The sequence below is a fragment of the Coregonus clupeaformis genome, chromosome 26 (assembly GCF_020615455.1).
Source record: "Coregonus clupeaformis isolate EN_2021a chromosome 26, ASM2061545v1, whole genome shotgun sequence".
Lineage (NCBI taxonomy): Eukaryota > Metazoa > Chordata > Actinopteri > Salmoniformes > Salmonidae > Coregonus > Coregonus clupeaformis.
This window is the reverse complement of record NC_059217.1, coordinates 25210185-25230015: the sequence shown is the minus strand read 5'-3', so window position 1 is coordinate 25230015 and position 19831 is coordinate 25210185. Positions and strand designations below refer to the sequence as shown.

Genomic DNA, 19831 nt, shown 5'->3' with positions numbered 1-19831 from the left:
TTTCTGCTCACCGTTCTTGTGATCATTTTGACCCTCGGGGTGAGATCTTGCGTGGAGCCCCAGATCGAGGGAGATTATCAGTGGTCTTGTATGTCTTCCATTTCCTAATAATTGCTCCCACAGTTGATTTCTTCAAACCAAGCTGCTTACCTATTGCAGATTCAGTCTTCCCAGCCTGGTGCAGGTCTACAATTTTGTTTCTGGTGTCCTTTGACAGCTCTTTGGTCTTGGCCATAGTGGAGTTTGGAGTGTGACTGTTTGAGGTTGTGGACAGGTTTATTTTATACTGATAACAAGTTCAAACAGGTGCCATTAATACAGGTAACAAGTGGAGGACAGAGGAGCCTCTTAAAGAAGAAGTTACAGGTCTGTGAGAGCCAGAAATCTTGCTTGTTTGTAGGTGACCAAATACTTATTTTCCACCATAATTTGCAAATAAATTCATTAAAAATCCTACAATGTGATTTTCTGGATTTTATTTCCTCAATTTGTCTGTCATAGTTGACGTGTACCTATGATGAAAATTACAGGCCTCTCTCATCTTTTTAAGTGGGAGAACTTGCACAATTGGTGGCTGACTAAATACTTTTTTCCCCCCACTGTATGAACAGAATGGCATTGGGTGTTTTTCAAGCTTTCACTTCCACACTTCCTGGAAAAATGAAATTGCCCCCCCCCACAGGCGGGGGCTGAACACAAGCATGCTCCTTGGGACAGAGGGCAGAGAAGGAGAGGCAGCAGTGAGGCGAGAGCAGCACTGTACCTGACCAGCTGGATGTAGAGTTTGGGGAAACAGAGAGGCCCAGCGGTGGGCCGTAAACAGAGAGAAGAAGCAGTGAACAGGAGAGCAGTGTCCACAACCAAAAAACACAAGGACACGAAACGCACAGAAAACCCCCACAAAATATGAGTTGGAGAATGAGAAAACAGCAAAATAGAGAGAGAACGGGAGGATAAAATAGAACACAACCACAGAGACAGGGAGCGAGAGAAGAGAGCAGTGAGTAAACATGTGGTTTATTGCACTGAATGTTTCATGTTTCATTCAAAGAGAAGTAATGTAGTTACTCTGCCAGGGCTTTGTGTTGGTGGCAGTGCTTAAAGGGGTATTAAAACCCAGTTCTTTTCATCAGGAGTTGGCCAGGACATGGCAAGATGTGCATGTTTGTCTTTGGAGCTGGACTACAATAAAGAGCGGGTGTGTGGGAATGTGTAGCCATGTGTGAATGCATGCGGCGGTGCCAAGAGGGGAGCTAGATGTGACTGAAAAATGATAATCCTAAAGGGTTACGAGAGAGGCATTTGTCTCATTTTGCACCCCAGTGGACATAATGCTTCTCCTTAATTAAATGCACTGGATGGAGGAATTTGGGGAGATTAGATTATTTTAGCAAACAGTTGCAAAGGTAGTGATGGGTGATAATTTTGTTAATGTTTTTAAGCACTGGTGACTAAAACCTGATTTAGGCTTCATTAGAATAAAACTGGCTAAATCACACATTAACCTGCACTATGATCCACAACAACAACACTAGGGCATGATTAAAAGAGACTGTGTTTACATAATGAAATGGCAGGTTGTTAGAAGACCAATGCAAGCAAGCAGACAGAGGCATGGCTACAAGCAGCTTGTTAGTTCCCTATAGAAAATAACGTCTAGGCTCAAATTGACAGCGACTTCCCACTTTTAGCTGTGATATAGGGTACCTTCAGTTTTATGTTCTTTGGTAGATTATTCAATTCAAGGAATAATTTGCTCTAGGCCTACAATTAGTACTGATGACGTTGCTATTGAAAGAGAGTTACAAATCCTTAAACACCACAACAACTGAACGTTTGTTAGGACCTGTACTGCAGAATGTATAAGAATGAGGTCAGTCTGTGCAGGTCTCGATGTTTAACCATCATGTGAGTCCCCTCCAGTCACATTACCACATTGTTAAAAGACTAACCTGCCCTGGCTGCTTGTATGAGACACCAGACAGACAATTTACACTACATATTTGCTCTGGTTCATATTGTAAATATTGGAATGAGTACAGAGGTTGGAGAGGATGCAGTCTGAATAACTAATATATCTATAGCAGGGTTCCCCAACTGGCACTCAAAGTTTTATTTGGCCCCCCAAGTTCTGAGAAAACAAAAACAAATCTGCCCACGGCTGAATCTAGTTGATGATCCCTAATCTATAGGGAGGACATGGAGCATGCTTATATTCATATCCACACCACAGAATAATTAAGGTTTCTAGTGAAGCCAATCCCTCACTTTCACAAGACAAAAGCAACTTGTATCAAATTATTTACGATAACAGAAGCTGGTACATAATTCCTTATGAATAACAAAGCAAACAGCCTAAATGATTGATATGCCCAATTTGGTTTTGTTAGCTCGTCAGTGTAAGACAAGTTAACAATCACACCCATAAAGATAAAGCTATCAAAGATCTGGTCATTTCAGCTGTTTAAAAGTTGGTATAAATTAATATTCAGTGACCAGAATTGAAGTGTCCATCTTAGCTAATTCTGTTATATAAAATAGCCCATAATGAAGACTTCCAATAAAACATTTTAGTTGTCAATAGGAGTTTGGACAGTTTAGTTTTAATAGGTTAATTGAAGTTTAAATTACTTCTCATCCATGTGAGAGCGCATCTTCTTGAGCTTCTGCATGATGCTGCTGGTCTCACTGCCAGACACTGAGAGGGGAGAGGCGCTGCGCACGTCCCCGTCTGTCATCGCCCCCTCGACACGCTCCGACACAGGAGTCTCCTGTAGGACATAGATGGTTACACACACACCAGAAATGAAGAGAGAAAGACCATTTCAAATCTTACCGAATGTCTAAAATAATACTGCATGGTTTCATTGAGGGAAAAAAGTATTTGATCCCCTGCTGATTTTGTACGTTTGCCCACTGACAAAGAAATGATCAGTCTATAATTTTAATGGTAGGTTTATTTGAACAGTGAGAGACAGATTAACAACAACAAAATCCAGAAAAACACATGTCAAAAATGTTGTAAATTGATTTGCATTTTAATGAGGGAAATAAGTATTTGACCCCTCTCAATCAGAAAGATTTCTGGCTCCCAGGTGTCTTTTCTACAGGTAACGAGCTGAGATTAGGAGCACACTCAATCAGATTCCAAACTCTCCACCATGGCCAAGACCAAAGAGCTCTCCAAGGATGTCAGGGACAAGATTGTAGACCTACACAAGGCTGAAATGGGCTACAAGACCATCGCCAAGCAGCTTGGTGAGAAGGTGACAACAGTTGGTGCGATTATTCACAAATGGAAGAAACACAAAAGAACTGTCAATCTCCCATGGCCTGGGGCTCCATGCAAGATCTCACCTCGTGGAGCAATAATCATGAGAACGGTGAGGAATCAGCCCAGAACTACACGGGAGGATCTTGTCAATGATCTCAAGACAGCTGGGACCATAGTCACCAAGAAAACAATTGGTAACACACTACGCCGTGAAGGATTGAAATCCTGCAGTGCCCGCAAGGTCCCCCTGCTCAAGAAAGCACATATACAGGGCCGTCTGAAGTATACCAATGAACATCTGAATGATTCAGAGGAGAACTAGGTGAAAGTGTTGTGGTCAGATGAGACCAAAATTGAGCTCTTTGGCATCAACTCAACTCGGCGTGTTTGGAGGAGGAGGAATGCTGCCTATGACCCCAAGTACACCATCCCCACCATCAAACATGGAGGTGGAAACATTATGCTTTGGGGGTGTTTTTCTGCTAAGGGGACAGGACAACTTCACCGCATCAAAGGGACGATGGACAGGGCCAGGTACCATCAAATATTGGGTGAGAACCTCCTTCTCTCAGCCAGGGCATTGAAAATGGGTCGTGGATGGGTATTCCAGCATGACAATGACCCAAAACACACGGCCAAGGCAACAAAGGAGAGGCTCAAGAAGAAGCACATTAAGGTCCTGGAGTGGCCTAGCCAGTCTCCAGACCTTAATCCCATAGAATATCTGTGGAGGGAGCTGAAGGTTCGAGTTGCCAAACGTCAGCCTCGAAACCTTAATGACTTGGAGAAGATCTGCAAAGAGGAGTGGGACAAAATCCCTCCTGAGATGTGTGCAAACCTGGTGGCCAACTACAAGAAACGTCTGACCTCTGTGATTGCCAACAAGGGTTTTGCCACAAGGTACTAAGTCATGTTTTGCAGAGGGGTCAAATACTTATTTCCCTCATTAAAATGCAAATCAATTTATAACATTGTTGACATGCGTTTTTCTGGATTTTGTTGTTGTTATTCTGTCTCTTACTGTTCAAATAAACCTACCATTAAAATTATAGACTGATCATGTCTTTGTCAGTGGGCAAACGTACAAAATCAGCAGGGGATCAAATACTTTTCCCCCCTCACTGTATGCATAACACAAAGCATCTCTTTCTGAAGTTTAGCTCAATATCTCCATAAATAAGATATTCTCAGATAAGAATATGATGTAAGAAGGTGGTAGTACTGACCGGTGGAGTGTCACCGGTGCCGGCACACTTGAGGCGCTCCTTCAGCTTGAGGGTGGTGTGTCTCATCCTCTCTATCTCCTCCTGCTGTTTGAGCAGCAGCTGCCTCTCCTTCCTGGCTGCCCTGTTGGCCTCCTGCAGACGCTTGATCTCCGCCTGGACACCACACACACAGGGTCAAGGGTCATGGTCACTCAGCATTACAGATGGGCAGTAATGGGAGCAGGTGAGATGGGCAGAGAGTTTGTTAGTTAGTTACCTGTTCCTGTTGAAGTTTCATCAGTAGGCCTCTCTGCTTCTTTCTGATGGGTGGCATCTTGTCATCCTCACCCTTGTCTCTGAGGCGCCTATGAGGTCAGAAAGGAGAAACAGTGAGAACATGAATGCAAAATGAGGACAGAAGTGCCTCATGCAATAGAAATTCAACAGAACACCTTGACCAAAACGACTCAGTTTTGGTCAATGTGTTCTGTTGAATTTCTAGCGCATGTTTTCGTATGATGGAAAACAAAAAACGTTGGCTTTAGCAGGGAATGAGACAATATTAATTCAGAAAACATGGATCCTAATAAAAGTAAACCAGTGCCTTTTCTGGTGCTCCAGCCAGGCGAGCTCGGCCTTGGTCTTCTCCTTAAGGGCCTTCTGTCGCAGGCGCAGCAGGGAGCTCTGGTGGTGGGCGCGCACCTCCTCCTCCTTCATGTACTGGCGCACCATGTCCATGGTGAACCTGGAGAAGCTGTCCTGCCCGCTGGAGAAGGGCATGCTGCCGTCCTGCTGCCGGGAGTGGAGCAGGGACAATGAGTCACTAACACATTTCACAAAGCCTTATCAGTCAGGAAACCAAGCATACACAGAGAGCAAAAGATCACCCTGGCTACTGGTTACATGTTCCTGCCAGCTGGCAAACACACTGAGGCGAGGGAGAGGCTGCTGGCCTTGAGGTGGTTGCTACATAGAATCAGTGTTGTAAACACAAAAGTCTATTCAGAACGCTGTCAATCTGGACAAAACACCTGGGCCCAATGAAGGCCAAGGTATGTACAAGATCATCTCTACATGTGGCAGCCAGGTGAGAACCCTGGCTTCTGGTTCTCCACCCTCTCTTAGCTGCACCACAGCCTCCCCTCAACCTGTTGTGTTTGAGAGGACCGAGTATGATACAACCAGGCAGGGAATCTCCAAGATGCAGTTAAGAGGGGCTGGGGCACACAGAACGTTTATTGTGCCCAGGGTAGTAATGAGTTGAGCAGGCTTTCCCAGTCTCTCTGATGCCCTGGCCAGTGGAGCCCTACAAGGCAAGCAGCTGTTTCCAGGCGTCAGTATGGCCAGGCACAATCCCGCATACTTCATCTCAGGGACTGAACCCTTCAGAGAAGCAGGGAGCTACCACTGTGGCTTGACATTAAGAGCGAAGACAGACGCTGCTACAAACATTAGAGAGAAGCTATAATTTCACCATTACAGCGGTCAAATCGGGCTAAATGTGGATAAGAATTATGCGCTGGTTACTTTAAGGAGAAACCTCCAAAAGTAAACTAGTACATTTAAGCTTTTGGATAAGTGCTAAGATTTCAGCCAATCATTATGCATTTGAGTAGTCTTGCTACTTTGCCAGCATTCCAGCTATTGAGATGAGGTGTCAGACTAACCTTGGAGCTGTCCTGTGCTGTGGGGTTCTCCTGACTGGGCTCGTCATCGGACTCCTCGTGGGGACCTCTCTTCTTCTCCACCGCTCCCCGCCGGTGAGACTCGGAGGGCAGCAGCGAGCGGAATGAACGCTCCTCAATTTCATCCTCCGTCATGGACTCATCAAACTTCAGAGAGTACTCTGTAGCCACTGATGCGCTGTCTGTATGGGGACAGATTGGAGACTTCAGGCTATTTATGCATCATAAACGATTATTATGCACTGCCTATTTGTGATAATGGCTCCCTCCCAATCCCACAATGAGTGCTATGATCCCTGGCCTCACCTTTCTCATCCAGTAGGGACTGAACACTGTCACTGGGGATGGAGTCTTCAGCTGCTGTATAGGCCTCCTCCTCCACTGAGCTGTTACCCGTCTCCAACTTCCTCCTCTCTTTCTTCTCAGAGGAGGCCATGGAGGGACTCAGGTGGGTGCTTTCTCCACCACTGGGGGGTGCAATGCAGAGTGGACAGGGGAGAGAGAAAACCGATTGCTTATTTAGCCATGCCTATAAAGTTTTTCCTGACCAAGCCAATTATGCTGACAAGGAGAAACATCCCCCGGTGTCTGTCTGTGAGGAGCACCAGTGTGTGAAAGCCAGTACCTGAGGGTGGGTCTCCTGGAGGGGCTGGAGTCAGAGCGGCTGTCCAGGGAGGAGAGGGGCTCCTCCGTCCTGTTCTTGGCAGCAGACACCTTACCCATGAAGCTCTGGTGATGCTGCCTCTGCTGGTCAAACAGGTTGGTGATGGGAGAAGCAGCAGGAACACCGATGCCTCCAGCGATCTGAGAACGGGCCAGCTCCGCCATCTGAGGAGAGAGCAACTAAGTCAGCAATATATCAACTGAAAGACAAACTGTGTCGAGAAGAGCTTTATGTCTAGAAGAAAAAGTCTGACATTTGCAAATACATGCAACAGTGAGGAAACAAACCAAGCCCAGTGACTGGCTGTAGGGACAAGAGTGGAGAGGGAGAGCTAGAGTGTTCCAACCTCTTTGATCTGGCGGGCAGCTTCGGCCGTATAGCGTACAGACACAGCCTGTTGGCTGATCATCTTAGTGGTGGCCTCCTGCATGCCTCCCAGAGATTGCTGCTGGGTCTGGGCCATGTTCTCTTGCAGCTCCACGTGAGCCTGCAACGACACACACACAGTTCTGTTAGTGAATCACACTACACACGTCTAGTTAAATAGCTCCTTTCTCACACTACATGCAGTGAAGTTAGATTGAGTTCTATAAATTATCAAGGTGTTGGCAAATATAAAGCCACCCTCAAGAGGATCAACAATCTACCAAGTTGGTGCATGGTTCTAACTCTAGGTGAGAAGTATGTGGATTCTGCTGAGTTGCCCATGCTAAATGCCAGTGTAGTGTGTACAGTACCCTGGCTGCTTTCTGCCTTGTCTCCTCCAGCTGCCGTCGGGTCTCCAGCGCCTCCTGCTCTGCCTTCACCTTCAACTCATGAAGGTCACGCTCGTGCCGCTGCTGCTGTGCCTGAAAGGTTAGAGGTCAAAGGTCAGGACCTATGAAAAAAGGTGAATGAAAACCACCAGAACATAACTACATGCCACTAGCTAATGTTTCAAGAGTGGAGTAGTGCCTATACTAAGCATTGCAAATACATAAGTGAGCACTCTTCAGGTGCTCTGATTGGTGGGTTGGCCTCCCTCACCTTGAGTATCTGAGCAAGTGAGACGCTTTCCTGCTGAGCCAGAGACACGCCCCTTAACCGCTCCACGTCACCCAGCTGACGCACGGACTCCTCTATAGACTCCAGGTAGTGGAGCTCTGCAGACATACGCTGCTGCAACACCCCTGGGGTGTAGTGGAGCTCACCTGGACAACAGAGACGGATAGAAACGAAGAGAGGGAGAGTTAAGACTGGAGTTGTAGACAGGCAATACAGTATGTATCAACACTGCTGAGCGGGTGTTTCTAGGTGGTATACCTGCTGCCTTGGGCTCTGCTCTGCCACCGTGTGTGTCGGCTGGAGATGTGGATTTGCCCCTGGCTGCAGAGGACAGGGATGAGGAGGAGCTGGGGCGGGCTGAGGAGTGAGGGCAGCCGGACCCTAGACCAAGGATGTCTGCCCCGGCTAGGGAGGCGCTGCCTGGAGACACATGAGGAGAACCAGAGCCTGTCGGAGAGCCAGCTGGAGACAGGCTAGGGCTTCTGGGGGACTTCTTACTGTCCAAGCCCAAACTGGAACCAAGAGAAGGAAAAAGAAACACAATTGATTCATATGCATGCATTCTGAAAATGTACAAACTCCCTTTTGTAACTGTCAATTTAAAGAAGGCTGGATTATCGTTTGAAAAAGTGTGTGGGGGGGGGGGGGATGATGCTTTAAACCAAGGGTGTCAAATTCATTTTGCCCCGCGGGTCGCATTCAGTCTTAACCGAGGTCCGCACTTAAAATTGCTTATATTATTTCCTTGCTGTCAAAATGTGCAAAAAAAATGCCATATCCATCGCTTTTGGAATTTCCTATGCTCCCTGACTGTCTAGCATTCGAAGACTGTACACAATCTGGACAGAGTGAAAAGACTATAAAATATAGGTTCATTATCCTTTCTACCCAGTTTAGATTCGGTTTTGGTCATTTCAATGACAATTGAGATCGTTTTCCCCACTTATTGAAGAGGATTTAACAAGTGACATCAACAAGGGATCATAGCTTTCACTTGGATAGTCTATGTCATGGAAAGTGCAGGTGTTCTTAATGTTTTGTATACTCAGTATAGAACTCAATCTAACTTCACTGCATGTAGTGTGAGAAAGGAGCTATTTAACTAGGTGTGTAGACTGTAGTGAGATTCACTAACAGAACTGTCGTTGCAGGCTCACGTGGAGCTGCAGGAGAACATGGCCCAGACCCAGCAGCAATCTTTGGGAGGCATTCGGAAAGTATTCAGACCCCTTGGCTTTTCCCACTTTGTTACTTTACAGCCTTATTCTAAAATGGATGAAATTGTCCCCCCCCCCCACATCAATCTACACGCAATACCCCATAATGACAAAGCAAAAACCGTTTGACATTTTTGCAAATGTATATCAATTTTATTTTATATAGCCCTTCGTACATCAGCTAATATCTCGAAGTGCTGTACAGAAACCCAGCCTAAAACCCCAAACAGCTAGTAATGCAGGTGTAGAAGCACGGTGGCTAGGAAAAACTCCCTAGAAAGGCCAAAACCTAGGAAGAAACCTAGAGAGGAACCAGGCTATGAGGGGTGGCCAGTCCTCTTCTGGCTGTGCCGGGTGGAGATTATAACAGAACCATACCAAGATGTTCAAAATGTTCGTAAGTGACAAGCATGGTCAAATAATAATCAGGAATAAATCTCAGTTGGCTTTTCATAGCCGATCATTAAGAGTTGAAAAACAGCAGGTCTGGGACAGGTAGGGGTTCCATTAACCGCAGGCAGAACAGTTGAAACTGGAATAGCAGCAAGGCCAGGCGGACTGGGGACAGCAAGGAGTCACCACGGCCGGTAGTCCCGACGTATGGTCCTAGGGCTCAGGTCTCTCAGTTGGCTTTTCATAGCCGATCATTAAGAGTTGAAAACAGCAGGTCTGGGACAGGTAGGGATCACGACGGCAGAACAGTTGAAACTGGAATAGCAGCAAGGCCAGGCGGACTGGGGACAGCAAGGTGTCAGCATGCCCGGTAGTCCTGACGTATGGTCCTAGGGCTCAGGTTCTCAGAGAGAAGAGAGAACGAGAGAATTAGAGAGAGAGCATACTTAAATTCACACAGGACACTGGATAAGACAGGAGAAGTACTCCAGGTATAACCAACTAACCCCAGCCCCCCGACACATAAACTACTGCAGCATAAATACTGGAGGCTGAGACAGGAGCGGTCCGGGAGACACTGTGGCCCCATCCGAAGAAACCCCGGACAGGGCCAAACAGGAAGGATATAACCCCACCCACTCTGCCAAAGCACAGCCCCCGCACCACTAGAGGGATATCCTCAACCACCAACTTACAATCCTGAGACAAGGCCGAGTATAGCCCACAGAGGTCTCCACCACAGCACAAACCAAGGGGGGCGCCAACCCAGACAGGAAGATCACGTCAGTAGCTCAACCCACTCAAGTGACGCACCCCTCCTAGGGACGGCATGAAAGAGCACCAGCAAGCCAGTGACTCAGCCCCTGTAACAGGGTTAGAGGCAGAGAACCCCAGTGGAGAGAGGGGAACCGGCCTGGCAGAGACAGCAAGGGCTGTTCGTTGCTCCAGAGCCTTTCCGTTCACCTTCACACTCCTGGGCCAGACTACACTCAATCATATGACCTACTGAAGAGATAAGTCTTCAGTAAAGACTTAAAGGTTGAGACCGAGTCTGCGTCTCTCACATGGGTAGGCAGACTGTTCCATAAAAATGGAGATCTATAGGAGAAAGCCCTGCCTCCCGCTGTTTGCTTAGAAATTCTAGGGACAATTAGGAGGCCTGCGTCTTGTGACCGTAGCGTACGTATTGGTATGTACGGCAGGACCAACTCGGAAAGATAGGTAGGAGCAAGCCCATGTAACGCTTTATAGGTTAACAGTAAAACCTTGAAATCAGCCCTTGCCTTAACAGGAAGCCAGTGTAGGGAAGCTAGCACTGGAGTAATATGATCAAATTTCTTGGTTCTAGTCAGATTCTAGCAGCCGTATTTAGCACTAACTGAAGTTTATTTAGTGCTTTATCCGGTAGCCGGAAAGTAGAGCATTGCAGTAGTCTAACCTAGAAGTAACAAATGCATGGATTAATTTTTCTGCATCATTTTTGGACAGAAAATTTCTGATTTTTGCAATGTTACGTAGATGGAAAAAAGCTGTCCTTGAAACAGTCTTGATATGTTCGTCAAAAGAGAGATCAGGGTCAAGAGTAACGCTGAGGTCCTTCACAGTTTTATTTGAGACGACTTTACAACCATCAAGATGAATTGTCAGATTTAACAGAAGATCTCTTTGTTTCTTGGGACCTAGAACAAGCATCTCTGTTTTGTCCGAGTTTAAAAGTAGAAAGTTTTCAGCCATCCACTTCCTTATGTCTGAAACACAGGCTTCTAGCGAGGGCAATTTTGGGGCTTCACCATGTTTCATTGAAATGTACAGCTGTGTGTCATCCCATAGCAGTGAAAGTTAACATTATGTTTTCGAATAACATCCCCAAGAGGTAAAATATATAGTGAAAACAATAGTGGTCCTAAAACGGAACCTTGAGGAACACCGAAATGTACAGTTGATTTGTCAGAGGACAGACCATTCACAGAGACAAACTGATATCTTTCCGACAGGTAAGATCTAAACCAGGCCAGAACTTGTCCGTGTAGACCAATTTGGGTTTCCAGTCTCTCCAAAAGAATGTGGTGATCGATGGTGTCAAAGGCAGCACTAAGGTCTAGTAGCACGAGGACAGATGCAGAGCCTCGGTCTGACGCCATTAAAAGGTCATTTACCACCTTCACAAGTGCAGTCTCAGTGCTATGATGGGGTCTAAAACCAGACTGAAGCATTTCGTATACATTGTTTGTCTTCAGAAAGGCAGTGAGTTGCTGCGCAACAGCTTTTTCTAAAATATTTTCCGGGTCAAGGTTTGGCTTTTTCAAGAGAGGCTTTATCACTGCCACTTTTAGTGGCAGAGCTTGAGAGGAATGGGAGAAACTCCCCAATTACATATTTTTATATAAAAATATATAAAAAAAGAATATGGAAATGTGATATTTGTGATATAAGTATTCAGTCCATTTACTCAGCACTTTGCTGAAGCACCTTTGGCAGCGATTACAGCCTCGCGTCTTCTTGGGTATGACGCTACAAGCTTGGCAAACCTGTAATTGGGGAGTTTCTCCCATTCCTCTCAAGCTCTGTCAGGCTGGATGGGGAGCATCGCTGCACAGCTATTTTCAGGTCTCTCCAGAGATGTTAGATCGGGTTAAAGTCTGGGCTCTGGCTGGGCCACTCAAGGACATTCAGAGACTTGTCCCGAAGCCACTCCTGCGTTGTCTTGGCTGTGTGCTTAGGGTCGTTATCCTGTTGGAAGGTGAACCTTCGACCCAGTCTGAGGTCCTGAGCAGGTTTCCATCAAGGATCTCTCTGTACTTAGCTCCGTTCATCTTTCCCTCGATCCTGACTCCCAGTCCCTGCCGCTGAAAAACATCCCCACAGCAGGATGGTGCCAGGTTTCCTCCAGACGTGATACTTTGCATTCAGGCCAAAGAGTTCAATCTTGGTTTCATCAGACCAGAGAATCTTGTTTCTCATGGTCTGAGAGTCCTTTAGGTGCCTTTTGGCAAACTCCAAGGGGGCTGTCATGTGCCTTTTACTGAGGAGTGGCTTCCATCTGGCAACTCTACCATAAAGGCCTGATTGGTGGAGTGCTGCAGAGATGGTTGTCCTTCTGGAAGGTTCTCCCATCTCCACAGAGGAACTCTGGAGCTCTGTCAGAGTGACCATCAGGTTCTTGATCACCTCCCTGACCAAGGCCCTTCTTCCCCAATTGCTCAGTTTGGCCAGGCGACCAGCTCTAGGAAGAGTCTTGGTGGTTCTAAACTTCTTCCATTTAAGAAGGATGGAGGCCACTGTGTTCTTGGGGGCCTTCAATGCTGCAGAATTGTTTTGGCACCCTTCTCCAGATCTGTGCATCGACACAATCCTGTCTCGGAGCTCTACGGACAATTCCTTCGACCTCATGGCTTGGTTTTTGCTCTGACATGCACTGTCAACTGTGGGACCTTATATAGACAGGTGTGTGCCTTTCCAAATCATGTCCAATCAATTGAATTTACCACAGGTGGACTCCAATCAAGTTGTAGAAACATCTCAAGGATGATCAATGGGAACAGGATGCACCGGAGCTCAATTTCGAGTCTCATAGCAAAGGGTCTGAGTACTTATGTACAGTGAGGGAAAAATTTATTTGATCCCCTGCTGATTTTGTACGTTTGCCCACTGACAAATACATGATCAGTCTATAATTTTAATGGTAGGTTTATTTGAACAGTGAGAGACCGAATAACAACAAAATCCAGAAAAACGCATGTCAAAAATGTTATAAATTGATTTGCATTTTAATGAGGGAAATTAGTATTTGACCCCTCTGCAAAACTTGACTTAGTACTTGGTGGCAAAACCCTTGTTGGCAATCACAGAGGTCAGACATTTCTTGTAGTTGGCCACCAGGTTTGCACACATCTCAGGAGGGATTTTGTCCCACTCCTCTTTGCAGATCTTCTCCAAGTCATTAAGGTTTCGAGGCTGACGTTTGGCAACTCGAACCTTCAGCTCCCTCCACAGATTTCTATGGGATTAAGGTCTGGAGACTGGCTAGGCCACTCCAGGACCTTAATGTGCTTCTTCTTGAGCCACTCTTTTGTTGCCTTGGCCGTGTGTTTTGGGTCATTGTCATGCTGGAATACCCATCCACGACCCATTTTCAATGCCCTGGCTGAGGGAAGGAGGTTCTCACCCAAGATTTGACAGTACATGGCCCGTCCATCATCCCTTTGATGCAGTGAAGTTGTCATGTCCCCTTAGCAGAAAAACACCCCCAAAGCATAATGTTTCCACCTCCATGTTTGACGGTGGGGATGGTGTTCTTGGGGTCATAGGCAGCATTTCTCCTCCTCAAAACACGGCGAGTTGAGTTGATGCCAAAGAGCTCGATTTTGGTCTCATCTGACCACAACACTTTCACCTAGTTCTCCTCTGAATCATTCAGATGTTCATTGGCCAACTTCAGACGGGCATGTATATGTGCTTTCTTGAGCAGGGGGACCTTGCGGGCGCTGCAGGATTTCAGTCCTTCACGGCGTAGTGTGTTACCAATTGTTTTCTTGGTGACTATGGTCCCAGCTACATTGAGATCATTGACAAGATCCTCCCGTGTAGTTCTGGGATGATTCCTCACCGTTCACATGATCATTTCAACTCCACGAGGTGAGATCTGGCATGGAGCCCCAGGCCGAGGGAGATTGACAGTTCTTTTGTGTTTCTTCCATTTGCGAATAATCGCACCAACTGTTGTCACCTTCTCACCAAGCTGCTTGGCGATGGTCTTGTAGCCCATTCCAGCCTTGTGTAGGTCTACAATCTTGTCCCTGACATCCTTGGAGAGCTCTTTGGTCTTGGCCAAGGTGGAGAGTTTGGAATCTGATTGATTGATTGCTTCTGTGGACAGGTCTTTTATACAGGTAACAAGCTGAGATTAGGAGCACTCCCTTTAAGAGTGTGCTCCTAATCTCAGCTCGTTACCTGTATAAAAGACACCTGGGAGCCAGAAATCTTTCTGATTGAGAGGGTCAAATACTTATTTCCCTCATTAAAATGCAAATCAATTTCAAAAAAATTTGACATGCGTTTTTCTGTTTTTTTTTGTTGTTATTCTGTCTCTCACTGTTCAAATAAACCTACCATTAAAATTATAGACTGATCATGTCTTTGTCAGTGGGCAAACATACAAAATCAGCAGGGGATCAAATACTTTTTTCCCCTCACTGTAAATAAGGCATTTCAGTTTTGTGTACAAAAGTTTATAAAAACCTGTTTCCGCTTTGTCATTATGGGGTATTGTGTGTAGATTGACGGGTACATTTTTTATTTAATCCATTTTAGAATAAGGCTGTAACGTAACAAAATGTCGAAAAAGGGAAGGGGGCACTGTACATATTCATTTTTTTACACTCAAACCCACCACGGGCTGGATTGAATGGGCTCGGACCATTCAGTATGTTAAACATTGAGACACGGAACCTTTCCTACTTTGATTCAGTTCAGGTATGTGTGCTATACTGCCAGAACACTAAATTAACAAGCTGAAATGGAGAACCAGTGACTAACAGAATCAAGAAAAGGGGGCCCCAGGAAAGCCATCCGAAGGCCTACAGTATGTGAAGAAGAAACTGTTTCAATGAACATATTGTGCTGCTTTGAGCCAAGCGAATGGGCAAAGATGTCTAATCTACGATTAGTAGACAGTGCTCCATCTCTCCTGCTCCAACTACCATTGTACACAGTGCTTTACCTAACTAGAGAACAACTGCTGCATTAAGGACTTGATCCTGAATGTAATCGCTATCACATCACGCAGACAGAAAGGTATGGAGGGAATCTGCCACCTGGGCTTCAAAAAACACCATTGGGGAGGCTCAAATGACCCAGGAGAAAAAAACTGCCTGGCAACATGCCCATTTTGCAGAGGGGAGATTTGACAAACTCGCTGCCCAACAAAAGAGTCAGTGTTAGGCTGCCATGAGGCAGGCTGCTGTAGACCCTTCAGCAACAACCAGAGCAACAGCCAAAATACTATTTTCCCTGGCACTCTGAACTAGACTTCCTAAACACATTTGAATCATTAGTGCTTAGCCTCAATGCCCAGATATATAACCACAGCAAAATAGGCATTCTAGAGTGTTGAGTTAGCTAAGACCTTACGATGTGTAAGTCGCGCGTCAATTTTACTTCAGTAGTCCTTGTTTTGTAGTCTAAGAATGAGCCTCAAATTTGCATTGCCAGTCATGAAAACACGGCCATTTAAGATATAAACTGTATACGTATTTCCAGGTGAATGAACTTACATTTTTTATGTATTTGACGGCCAAGAAGAAGCATGAAGCCGAAAGGTTACATCCTTTTCATTAAAACTACACAAACTACAAATCTTTGAACAGCTCGCCGGTCTACAAACTATTTTTTTTATTGTAAAATAAATCTAATATAAAAACACACACGGCCTGTAACTAACGGGTTCATTGAGTCCTCAGCTCAAGCAGGCACACTCCAGCATTTCAAAAAGAAGCAGGAAATGTAGTCCAAATGAGACTAACGTTTCAGCAATATGTCTTACTTCTTGAGCGTCAAATACACTACATGACCAAAAGTATGTGGACACCTGCTCGTCGAACATCTCATTCCAAAAAGTTGGTCCCCCCTTTGCTGCTATAACAGCCTCCACTCTTATGGGAAGGCTTTCCACTAGATGTTGGAACATTGCTGCGGGGACTTGCTTCCATTCAGCCACAAGAGCATTAGTGATGTCGGGCACTGATGTTGGGCGATTAGGCCTGGCTCGCAGTCAGCATTCCAATTCATCCCAAAGGTGTTCGATGGGGTTGAGGTCAGGGCTCTGTGCAGGCCAGTCAAGTTCTTCCACACCGATCTCAACAAACCATTTCTGTATGGACCTCACTTTGTGCACAGGGGCATTGTCATATCGAAACAGGAAAGTGCCGTCCCCAAATTGTTGCCACAAAGTTGGAAGCACAGAATCGTCTAGGATGTTATTGTATGCTGTAGCGTTACGATTTCCCTTCAAGAAACGAAGGGGCCTAGCCCAAATCATGAAAAACAGCCCCAGACCATTATTCCTCCTCCACCAAACGTAATCTATTTTTATTTTAACCCTTTTTCTCCCCAATTTCGTGATATCCAATTGGTAGTTACAGTCTTGTCCTATCGCTGCAACTCCCCTACAGACTCGGGAGAAGCGAAGGTAAAGAGCCTTGCGTCCTCCGAAACACGACCCTGCCAAGCAGCGCTGCTTCTTGACACACGCTCTCCTCCACCAAATGTTATAGTTGGCTCTATGCATTGAGGCAGGTAGCATTCTCCTGGCATCCGCCAAACCCAGATTCATCCGTCGGACTGCCAGATGGTGAAGCGTGATTCATCACTCCAGAGAACGCGTTTCCACTGTTCCAGAGTCCAATGGCAGCGAGCTTTACACCAATCCAGCTGATGCTTGGCATTGCGCATGGTGATCTTAGGCTTGTGTGCGGCTGCTCGACCATGGAAACCCATTTCATGAAGCTCTCGACGAACAGTTCTGGTGCAGACGTCGCTTCCAGATGCAGTTTGGAACTCGGTAGTGAGTGTTGCAACAGAGGACATAATTTTTTACGCGCTACGCACTTCAGCACTCAGCGGTCCCAATCTGTGAGCTTGTGTGGCCTACCACTTCGCAGCTGAGCCGTTGTTGACAGGGGCAGCTCTGGCAGGGCAGAAATTTGACGAACTGACTTGCTGGAAAGGTGGCATCCTATGACGGTGCCACGTTGAAAGTCACTGAGCTCTTCAGTAAGGCCATTCTACTGCCAATGTTTGTCTATGGAGATTGCATGGCGGTGTGCTCAATTTTACACAACTGTCAGCAACAGGTGTGGCTGAAATAGCCAAATCCACTCATTTGAAGGGGTGTCCACATACTTTTGGTGATGTAGTGAATTTTGATAAAAGGCATCGGTTATGACTAAATCCATAACATAATTGTGTACAAAACATTAGGAACACCTTCCTAATATTGAGTTGCACCCCCTTTTGCCCTCAGAACAGCCTCAATTCGTAGGGACATGGACCCTACAATGTGTCGAAAGTATTCCACAGGGATGCTGGCCCATGTTGACTCCAATGCTTCCCACAGTTGTGTCAAGTAGGCTGGATATCCTTTGGGTGGTGGCCCATTCTAGATATATGCAGGAAACTGTTGAGCATGAAAAACCCAGAAGCGTTGCAGTTCTTGACACAAACCGGTGTGCCTGGCACCTACTACCATATCCTGTTCAAAGGCACTTCAATCTTTTGTCTTGCCCATTCACCCTCTGAATGGCACACATACAAAATCCATATCTGAATTGTCTCAAGGCTTAAAAATCCTTCTTTAACATGTCTCCTCCCCTTCAACTACACTGATTGAAGTGGATTTAACAAGTGACATCAATAAGGGATCACAGCCTTCACTGGGATTCACCTGGTCAGTCTGTCATGGAAAGAGCAGGTGTTCAATGTTGTGTACACTCAGTGTATATAATGGGTACACCATTCTATTGGGTCCTGAACTGAAAAGACCCCATTCATTCGCTGCTCAGGACTGACAGAGACTGAGATGTATCTTTATGTTGGCAAAGAGACTCTGTAGAGAGAACACTGTGGCTGATGTGGTGTCCAAGTTTACTCCAATAATCTCTCCAGTCACTTGAAATGTGTAAATATTATGGGTGGTGGTCTTTGGAAGCCAGGGACCACTTAATAATTTTATTTTACCAGGCAAGTTGACTGAGAACACATTCTCCTTTACAGCAAAGACCTGGGGAATAGTTACAGGGGAGAGGAGGGGGGATGAATGAGCCAATTGGAGGCTGGGGATGATGGTGGGGCCAGATTTGAAATTTAGCCAGGACACTGGGGTTAACACCACTACTCTTACGATAGGTGCCATGGGATCTTTAGTGACCACAGAGAATCAGGACACACGGTTAACGTCCCATCCGAAAGATAGCACCCAACACAGGGCAATGTCCAAAATCAGTGCCATGGGGCATTGGGATATTTTTTTTGGCCCAGAGGCCCTCCTACTGGCCATCCAACACAACTTCCAGCAGCATCTGATCTCCCACCCAGGGACCAACCAGGACCAACCCTGCTTAGCTTCAGAGGCAAGCCAGCAGTGGGATGCAGGGTTGTATGCTGCTGGCTAACAAGGAAATTGTGTCTCAAACCTGAAGTGAGACTGCACAGTGAAACGAATAGACCAGAAACTCAAGTAATTGAAAGGAGCATTGTGCCCATATATGCCAGCACCAATAATATCCCCACACAAATGTGCTCCGAGATTGTAAGAAAACCAAGAAGCTCAGGAAAGAAGGAAATACCAGTAATCACTGAAGGTCAAGGAGGATATTCAAGCTCCAGGGAATCCCCCTGAGCCCCTCAGAAGTGGTCTGGGCTGGAATGCCTTACCTGCAGTGTGAGTTGCCCGAGGCGCTCCCTAGTGTACTGTCAGTGTACGCACTCTTCACCAGGCTGTGGATGGAGCTTCTCTCAGAGGCTGAGCCTCCCCGTCTTGAGTCTCTAGATAGGGCCTCTGACCCCGGAGAGCAGGGGCTGCTCTGCTCCTCCACCAGAGTGGCATCACTCTTGTCTGAAGCAGCGCCTAAAGAGATGGGAGACACTTACACTAGTAAGAAATTATCACTTGGTGGCATGATTTCAAGGGAAGTGGTTATTTTATTTTGTGGGAAAGTCTCACCCCTTTTCACTGAGCCCTTTGAGTGAGGTGAAGATACTGGAGTGGAGCCTGAGGAGCGATGGGATGGCAGGTCTACAGTCCGGGTGTCATATGGGGACCTGCGACTCATCAACTCATCATAGTGACTGTTCCCACTGGTGATGCTGCAATGAGACGTCGAGATAGAATGTGGTTTAAGTCCCACATCAAACAACCACAAACAGACTACTGAGACAACTTCAAAACAGCAGGTCACATCTGGTGAGTTGAACTCCTCGCCAGTCTTCTCTGTCAGTCTTGTGACATTAGTGCCATCTTGTGGTTAATCCTATCATTTTTACAGGATTTCGAAATCATGTTTCTATTGCATGAGAGAGGTATTCAGATAGCAACACATGTCATGTGACAGTGGTAGAAACCTCCTTACCTGCGTCCCTTGTATCCTTTCTTAGACTGGCTGCTGCTACGGGACGACACAAAGTCATCCTCATACACTGGCGCACCATCCACCGAGCTGGCTGCAGAAGGGCCACAACGCACAGCAGGGGAGCTCCTGTCTGCTCGCTCCTCCCCTCCAACTGCTGGGAGAAGCCAGAGGAACAGACTATGGGTTAAACATTCGTTCTTCATTCAAAACACTTCTAAGGATATG

General features: G+C 46.2%; 1 protein-coding gene across 1 annotated transcript in view; it reads right to left on the bottom strand.

The window, feature by feature from the left end:
• LOC121540237 (centrosome-associated protein 350) overlaps positions 1 to 19831 on the bottom strand; it is a 74122-nt gene that overhangs the window by 13334 nt on the left and 40957 nt on the right. Inside the window, 14 exon segments of the mRNA XM_045207622.1 lie at positions 2632 to 2771; positions 4501 to 4653; positions 4757 to 4844; positions 5084 to 5268; positions 6147 to 6346; positions 6471 to 6631; positions 6790 to 6992; positions 7175 to 7315; positions 7566 to 7676; positions 7855 to 8018; positions 8131 to 8384; positions 18912 to 19104; positions 19201 to 19343; positions 19607 to 19760. Of these exon segments, the coding sequence (XP_045063557.1) occupies positions 2632 to 2771; positions 4501 to 4653; positions 4757 to 4844; positions 5084 to 5268; positions 6147 to 6346; positions 6471 to 6631; positions 6790 to 6992; positions 7175 to 7315; positions 7566 to 7676; positions 7855 to 8018; positions 8131 to 8384; positions 18912 to 19104; positions 19201 to 19343; positions 19607 to 19760 (2290 nt within the window).